Genomic DNA, 9,038 nt, shown 5'->3' with positions numbered 1-9,038 from the left:
CAAATTCGTAACATATAATACAACTTGTAATTCGTAACATATCATACGAAATAGGTGATGGACACCCACAAATTAATAGATACCATCCTAAACATATCATACTAAATGGAACGTCTCAATTTACGTACAGAATAATACAAAATGCTCTGAGACCAGGTTGCAACGTGATGCACAATGATGCTGCAGGCCTCTGTGTGTGTTTACTTAAAATAAAGCTACACATTTAGTTATAACTCTAATTACACTAGAGGAAAACAGATGTACCTGCATACTTCAGAGAGGATGGAGTAGGCTACATATGTGCTTCAGCATGATTAGCTGGAATTATTATTTTTTTTCATCCGACCACAGGCCTCAGTCATGCATGCATATTGTGTACAGTATGTTTTTAAAAATTAAAATTAAAATATGACAAATCGCAAACCAGTGCCTGGAAAACTAATTACCGGAAAAAGACATGTTTCCTACACCTCAAATGTACACCTCGCACACACACACACACACACACACACACACTAACTGACTGAAGAACATGATTCTCACACAATTCAAATACTTCCAGACTGAGACTACACAGGGTCGTTCCATGTCATTTCAGTAAGCCATGACACCCACCATCTCAGATTGTTCTGAAATCGTTGCTGTAGTTAGAAACAGATAAGCATTCCGGAAAAATTATTTTGTTGAAATATAATTTGATCTGAGAAAGTAAGCTAATTGATTGCACCCAAATTGGCCATTTTAATTTATAGGATTCATATAATATTCAATAATGATAGTCCCTAACATCAAATTTGGACTAAACATTTTTTTAACAATGAGTTAGACATGAGGAATCCAAAGAAATGGTCAAAAGCAATCCATGACCCCCCACACCAATCCCACCCAAACAACGAGTATATACAGTGAGGGAAAAAAGTATTTGATCCCCTGCTGATTTTGTACGTTTGCCCACTGACAAAGAAATGATCAGCCTATCATTTTAATGGTAGGTTTATTTGAACAGTGAGAGACAGAATAACAACAAAAAAATCCAGAAAAATTCATGTAAAAAATGTTGTAAATTGATTTGCATTTTAATGAGGGAAATAAGTATTTGACCCCTCTGCAAAACATGACTTAGTACTTGGTGGCAAAACCCTTGTTGGCAATCACAGAGGTCAGACGTTTCTTGTAGTTGGCCACCAGGTTTGCACACATCTCAGGAGGGATTTTGTTCCACTCCTCTTTGCAGATCTTCTCCAGATCTTCTCCACTTCTCTTGGCATCTCGAACCTTCGGCTCCCTCCACAGATTTTCTATGGGATTAAGGTCTGGAGACTGGCTAGGCCACTCCAGGACCTTAATGTGCTTCTTCTTGTGCCACTCCTTTGTTGCCTTGGCCGTGTGTTTTGGGTCATTGTCATGCTGGAATACCCATCCACGACCCATTTTCAATGCCCTGGCTGAGGGAAGGAGGTTCTCACCCAAGATTTGATGGTACATGGCCCCGTCCATCGTCGCTTTAATGCGGTGAAGTTGTCCTGTCCCCTTAGCAGAAAAACACCCCCAAAGCATAATGTTTCCACCTCCATGTTTGACGGTGGGGATGGTGTTCTTGGGGTCATAGGCAGCATTCCTCCTCCTCCAAACATGGCGAGTTGAGTTGATGCCAAAGAGCTTGATTTTGGTCTCATCTGACCACAACACTTTAACCCAGTTCTCCTGTGAATCATTCAGATGTTCATTGGCAAACTTCAGATGGCCCTGTATATGTGCTTTCTTGAGCAGGGGGACCTTGCGGGCGCTGCAGGATTTCAGTCCTTCACGGCGTAGTGTGTTACCTATTGTTTTCTTGGTGACTATGGTCCCAGCTGCCTTGAGATCATTGACAAGATCCTCCCGTGTAGTTCTGGGCTGATTCCTCACCGTTCTCATGATCATTGCAACTCCATGTGGTGAGATCTTGCATGGAGCCCCAGGCCGAGGGAGATTGACAGTTCTTTTGTGTTTCTTCCATTTGCGATTAATCGCACCAACTGTTGTCACCTTCTCACCAAGCTGCTTGGCGATGGTCTTGTAGCCCATTCATTGTGTAGGTCTACAATCTTGTCCCTGACATCCTTGGAGAGCTCTTTGGTCTTGGCCATGGTGAAGAGTTTGGAATCTGATTGATTGATTGCTTTTGTGGACAGGTGTCTTTTATACAGGTAACAAGCTGAGATTAGGAGCACTCCCTTTAAGAGTGTGCTCCTAATCTCAGTTCGTTACCTGTATAAAAGACACCTGGGAGCCAGAAATCTTTCTGATTGAGAGGGGGTCAAATACTTATTTCCCTAATTAAAATGCAAATCAATTTACAAAATTTTTGACATGCGATTTTCTGGATTTTTTTGTTGTTATTCTGTCTCTCACTGTTCAAATAAACCTACCATTAAAATTATAGACTGATCATTTCTTTGTCAGTGGGCAAACTTACAAAATCAGCAGGGGATCAAATACTTTTTTCCCTCACTGTAGTATCAGTTCTCTATGTTTGACAAGTTTATAGTAAAATCTTACATATGGGGCGGTTACAATTATTACACACAATGGCCTTCTCTACTGAAATTTAATTTGACCCTGCAGCTAATAACTGGACTCCAAAAACTAGCAAATTGTAGTCAGCTATGAGGTTGGATTTCCTCTCACTGTTAGCAGTTGAGCTTTTCACCTGGGATTCCTGCATATTGTGCTGATGGACAATAACTCATCTCTCCATCACCGCCACACCAATAACACCACTTAAATAAGATGGAATGGATCATTTCACTTTCCCTACTGCTCTATTCTGGACTGCAGGGCCTGTGGAGCAGGGATTAAGCAACTCTCAAAATCCATTGGCTCAGTGGAACTCAGCCTGTATATTCCAAACATTCCACTATGCCAGAAAGCACTATTAGACAGACAGTCATGGTAGCCTACAGGATGATTTTTTTGAGCAGGTGGCTTTCGAAAGCTGCATCTTGAGACCCCCACTTGGACATAAAGGTTGATAACGTGATTTCTTCATTCACAATCCTTTCCACCAATATCCTCATCTCCCCACTCAAAATGGCCTGTCCTCTCACTGCCTAGCCTGGGACTCGGAGTTGTTGTTGCCAGTGACTTTTGGCTGCAATCAGGGATCTGAGTATGTAGGCAGCCCCATAGGTGGCATTAAAAACCCACATAAAGCTCTGACTGCCAAAAGGTCATCAACTGCAACAGCCAGCACCACTTCATTCCTCCTGGGACAGGTCTGAAGTCTGAACCACAGCCATTCCCACCCTATCCCCTTTCAGCATAGCCGGATCCCACTTTCTGGGCCTGTGAAATCCCACAGTTCCGCATTACAGCTGCTGTGCAGAGAAGAGGGGGAGGGACTTTTTTAACAGAGGGGCATAGAGTTAACCCAGCTGTGTTGGAGGAGGAATCACAGCTGCAAACTAGACACACCTGCAGCACTGGCAGGGAGGGATCAGGACTAAGCATGTTCACACAACAAAGCCTCTTCAAAAATACCACTCAAGATTTTTCTCCTTCATTATGTTTTGATTTCTACTGTCAAGGGACCATTTCATATGATACCCATTCAAATAGTTACATTTTGTTGTGTGTTTTTTAATTATACATCTCATCGTTAATGCAGCAATTCATTTGCAACTACCTGACAAATCAAAACATTAAAACTGAGTTATTTAACAAATATTCAACCTAAACTCCAAGGTCATTCACTCTGGTAAAAAAACAAACAGTGTTATTCTTAACAGTTAAAATAAAGTCATGATTCCCATTCCCAATAATAATACAAATATACATCCATGATTTACACTGGAAATAATGCCACCCTTTTCTGCACTACAGTGTGGAAATGACATTAAAGCAATTTCAAAAGCTGAAAAATTAAAGCCATTAACCTGTGGACTCTACTGTAATTAAAAGATACTACAGTGACATTAGTGGATTACACATCCTGTTCAACTGGCAGGCATTAATGAATATGAGTGGACAGTGTTGTTATTATTCATGGACATCCAAACAAAATAGACAAAACTAGGCAGCAGTGAACATCACCATTATGCATAGTTTCCATGGCAGCATATGAAAAATATTATATTTGGAAAGGTATCAAACACAACAAAAGGTCAATTTGTTATCACATAGTACAGTAGGTTCTTGTGACTAAGATAATTAAACAGACAATCTCTAGGTCACTGTTTGGAGAAGCTGTACGTCTGAGTGGCTGTTCTTCTCCTGGCCTCCTCCCCCCAACGACTGCCTCAGAGTTTGAGTTTGACGAGAGTTTGGATATGGTGGCGTCTGCGGCGCTCCTCGGCCGAGGCTCTGCTGTGTGTGCGGCACCGCAGAAGCTCCTCTCTGTGGTCCTCGTGGTGCATGGGGCAGTAGGACTGGGGCTCACAGTGCTCCTGACAGACACACACAGACAGAGGAGACCAGGGGAGTGAGAAATAAACTGACTACAGCCTAGCCCAAAGACCACAGTCTATTTGGGTATTGTCAGGTCCATACCTGGTGAGAGTGATAGAAGTCTCTGTAGCCACCCTTCAGGATGTAGAGCTCAGGGTAGTGCAGGGCTGGGTACTCGTTCATACTGCGGTCCACACTGCGCAGGAGGTGACACCTACAGAGTGAGACAGACACTCTCATGAGGGACTTAATCTCAAATGGAATACATGCAGGGAAACCTAATTTCTGGTCAGGAGTCAAAAGCAGATAATAAGCAACCTGCAGATTTTACACACACACACACACACACACACACACACACACACACACACACACACACACACACACACACACACACACAGGAGGAAGTGACTGAAAGGTCTGCATGTCTCACGTTCTGGGTGCTCTTTCGGAGGAGAATTCACAGTGCAGCACTAGCACAAGCCTCTTTTCAGGAGAGTGGGCTTTTAGCCTCTGGGACAGCAGGTGATCCACAGCCTTGTCTGTGTTGGGCAGGCTCAGCGCCCCCTGCAGGTGAAGACAGGGATAACACTACCTCAGAAGAACACTCAGTACACACTCCACATTGAATAAAAAAATGTCAGCACTGTCCAGGGACTTTATTCTGTTAATCTCTCACCTTAATGTGTCCTCCCTGATACTCATATGGGTAGCGGCAGTCCACCACGACAAAAGACTCAACCAAGCAGCTGAACTTCCCTTCCAGAAGAGCACTCATCTGGGACAATGAGAGAATTCAGTTTGTGGTTGTTGTTGTTGATATAATTGCTCTTCCTGCAAATGTAACATGCACCGTTTGACGCACCATATCTCATTGCACTTACTGTGTGAACCGTGATGTACTTCAAGCCTTGATGTCTCCCTGTCACAGTGGGTAGGGCATGCACCTAAAAATGCAACAGTCATTTTAATTCACAGGACCATGTGATTGTGAAACTGTTTTTAGTGTGGATAACTAGTTGTAGTCTCAATATACTACCTTGCTGAAGTCTCCAATGAGTTCTGCATTGATCCCATCCCCACCCAGCTGCTGCTCCACGTCACACAGAGAGTGGGTCCTCTTATGCAGGTGCTGCTTGTGAGAGGAATACTAGTCAGTAGAGAAACAACCCTCCTCCCTACCACTACCTTCTACCAATATACAGTGTAGCACTCCTGACCCACCCTTACCCTCCTTTCATTGTTGACTCCAGCCCCTTGGTCTCCCTCTCCCACCTCCTCAGAGACGGCGGAGAAGGTGCAGTGTCGTTTGAGTGGCCGGGGGTTGGCTGGGGAGGGGGAGGTGGAGGTGCGTTTCAGCGGACGTGCCAACCGCTCTGGCATGGAAGGGGATCGGAAGAGACGTCGTCCCCCCTGGCGACACACTGAAACCTAGTGAAGGTACATGTCCTGTTACTCCTCGCAGCGCAGTAAAGTTCAAACCAATTGCAAGTCTGTGGATGTAAGTGATGATGGGAGAAGAGGATACTTACAGAGGAGAGATCCACTTCCTGGTTCATGAGGGGTTCAGACAGCAATTGTGCCATGCTACATGACATGGCGACAGCAATAGAACCCTGGGGGAGAGAATGGACATGAGGAAAGGTCAGGGCAGTGGAGATATTCAAAATAAAGAAGGGAGTCATGTTGGAAGACAGAAAAAACAGAAGTAGTAGGAAGCATTAAAGATGTAGCAACTGAGATTGAACTGTGCATTGAATACAGGAGCAGGAGTCACACTGGTGCAGACCTCGCTGCATGAACCATTCAGTGAAATAGATTAACAGAATGGGACAAGAGGTAAAAACGTCAGTCTATGAGATCCAAATCACCTCATCAGCTTCCTGCTCCAGGATTTCCATGAATCCATCTGCATCCCCTGGGGAGTGCCGGGTTAGGGAGGGATGTACAGGGAAGATGGGGCTCCCCAAGGCACAGGGCTCACCATCTGGAGCAGGCAACAAACACTCTGGCTTGCCCTGCACTCTCTGCCCTGGGGCCACCTGAACATAGGGGGAAACCACAGCAGTGCAGTAATTGTAATTCAGGTGAGATACAGAGAGAATGCGTTGAGTAACTCCTTAAAAACACATCCACATGCAATCCTCTGTTACAATGCTACAAGAGGTATTCTCTCTAGATTGAGCAAATCCCATACTGTCATCTAGTGGCCATAATTGAATAAGCCACAAAGGGCACTGAGCTCTTCCTAAACACGATGATTTCATAGGTCTTGTGTGGTTATGCCCTTGAGAGGTGCAATCTCTGATGACACAATTGAAATAGGGTATTGTAGTAGAAGAAACTAGACTGCATTTGCATGTGAATAAGTTAATCATGCATAACCCTGAATGTGAAAATACGTCCGCTCACATTCTCCTTGTTACTGAATGGACGTTCACTGGGGTGAAGCTTCGGACTGCTACACAGCAACCTGGGCTAAGAGACAGAAGACAGAGTGTGTTAATTAAAAACTCACACTGAGGTAATCATACAAAACCCATTTATACGGAGAGTAAATCCATAGACTGTTCTTTACCGGGAAGGACTGCAACTTTTTCATGCGACTGTTCCTGGAACAAAAAGGGGAACATTACTTTGGATGATGCAGGTAGCAACACAGTATAATATAATATGCCATTTAGTAGACCCTTTTATCCAAAGCGACTTACAGTCCACAGGGCCCATGGGGAGCAGGTACTCATCCCTCCACAAATGATAACATCATCATATTTGTGTTTCCAGATTCCAGAATGTTTCGAGCATGGGGCTTGCAATGCCAGGATTGTGGGTTCGACCCCCGGGGCCATCCATACGTAAAATGTATGTATGCATGACCGTAAGTCACTTTGGATAAAAGTGTCTGCTAAATGGCATATATTATTATTATATTATTCTAAACACGGTGTTCTTGAAGGTCAGAAGAATAAGTCTGGTACCTTGGTGCAGGAGATTCCAAGGCCACTGGAGAAGTAGGCTTGTCTGCAAACCAGCAGGAATAATGTTTAAGAGCAGTGTCAACTGAAATATTAAAATGGTGCAAAAAGTTGCTGAAAGTGAAAGTGCAAAGCCTCTGCTACAGTACCTACCTAAGTTTGTGGAGAGAATATGCATTGCACACCAGCATAGATAAATAGTCATACTCTGAACTTCTACCCAGCCAAGAGGAGCCTGGTTCCTCCCAAGGTTCCTACCTTGGGAGTTTTGCCTTGCCATGGTCGCCTCCGCTTTTTCTGCTGGGGTTCCCCCTGGGTTGCATTTTTTGTTGTTGTGAATGAATATGCCTACAGTATGTAAAAAGCATTGCTCACCTTTGTGTGGTGTTCCCTGTGCAGCAGCATTGTCTACACTCCCAGTGCTGAGGTTGGACAGGTCCAGACATCTCCGAGGAGTGTCACTGAGTAATGCAGGTGATGCATGAGATAAAAATGGGTAAATATAGTAGTATAAAGACCATGGGTGCGGTTTAATTCTGCAAGCCATTTTGAACTCTCAATCCTAGCTTCATCTTATTCACAATCCATGTAAACATGGCAGAGTAAGGGACTGGCCGGTAGCCATTCCCTCGATGTGGAGTCAGATAGCCACCCACACATAAAATCAGCTAGCCAACTAATGTAGTTCGAGGATAATAGCTTTTACCCTGTGTGAAAGGCGCTGAGTCCCGTAAAGCAGTTGGCGAGTTCTGACATTGGGGAGGCATGGTAGTCCGGTGAGTGAGGGCCAGGCATAGATAAACTGTAACCATCCATCGGTAGGCTAAGTGGGGGGAAACACATGATGTTGTTAGCTAAATATTTTCATGATAGCAGGAGAAGACCTACATCAGTTAAACCTAGATAGATAGATAGATACTGTAACTTCTTTATGTTGTTGTCTAGCTATTTAGCTAGCTAGCTAGCTAACTTGCTAGCTAGAGATTATTAGCGAGCTACTATAGTTTACTCATCATGACACATAATGATTACATAAGACGTTAGTTATGTTATCTAGCCACAAACTATACATAATATAATATATTTAGCTAAATAACTTACGATTCAACAATATCCGTAGCTAAAGAGAGTAGACAAATGGATTTTAAATGTGTCGCCAAAGAAACAACCAATGGCATGACATCTAACGTCACTTCCGTGTTGCGCAATATGCCTACTCATCGATTTGTCAGTGAAAATCACTCATCATCATCAAATCAAAAATGTGTCAACCAAAAAGCTTTACAATGTAATGTTATGAGCTAATGGTAAGAATATACATAGGCCATTTAAGGCAGTGCTGTCCAATCTTTAAAAATTGCAGTCTTGTGTTTGTTAGAGACTGTCACAAAATAATATAATATAATAATAATATGCCATTTAGCAGACGCTTTTATCCAAAGCAATTTACAGTCATGTGCGCATACATTTTTACGTATGGGTGGTCCCAGGGATCGAACCCACTACCCTGGCGTTACAAGCGCCATGCTCTACCAATTGAAATACAGAGGACCACAATTACAAAAGTAGCAATAGAATCTCATTCTATACTGAACAAAAATATAAATGCAACATGTAAAGTGTTTGGTCCCATGT

At 43.4% G+C, this 9,038-nt stretch overlaps 1 protein-coding gene across 1 annotated transcript; it reads right to left on the bottom strand.

Annotated features, from left to right (window-relative positions):
- Positions 1–3,623: 3,623 nt before the first annotated feature.
- Positions 3,624–8,581, bottom strand: LOC311099549 (M-phase inducer phosphatase 1-B-like; the record flags this gene model as incomplete). The annotated part of the gene is made up of 15 exons (XM_084140248.1): positions 3,624–4,427; positions 4,531–4,642; positions 4,862–4,995; positions 5,108–5,206; positions 5,313–5,375; positions 5,468–5,563; positions 5,659–5,859; positions 5,961–6,044; positions 6,300–6,470; positions 6,841–6,906; positions 7,007–7,034; positions 7,407–7,449; positions 7,779–7,864; positions 8,110–8,226; positions 8,505–8,581. 15 exons carry the CDS (start codon positions 8,579–8,581, stop codon positions 4,281–4,283), a joined length of 1,524 nt encoding a protein of 507 aa, XP_083996374.1. The 3' UTR covers positions 3,624–4,280.
- Positions 8,582–9,038: the final 457 nt, after the last annotated feature.

This window comes from Coregonus lavaretus, assembly GCF_964263955.1.
Source record: "Coregonus lavaretus genome assembly, chromosome: 24".
NCBI classification, from domain to species: domain Eukaryota; kingdom Metazoa; phylum Chordata; class Actinopteri; order Salmoniformes; family Salmonidae; genus Coregonus; species Coregonus lavaretus.
Note: the sequence above shows the minus strand (reverse complement) of the source record. Positions and strands in the feature narration are given on the sequence as shown.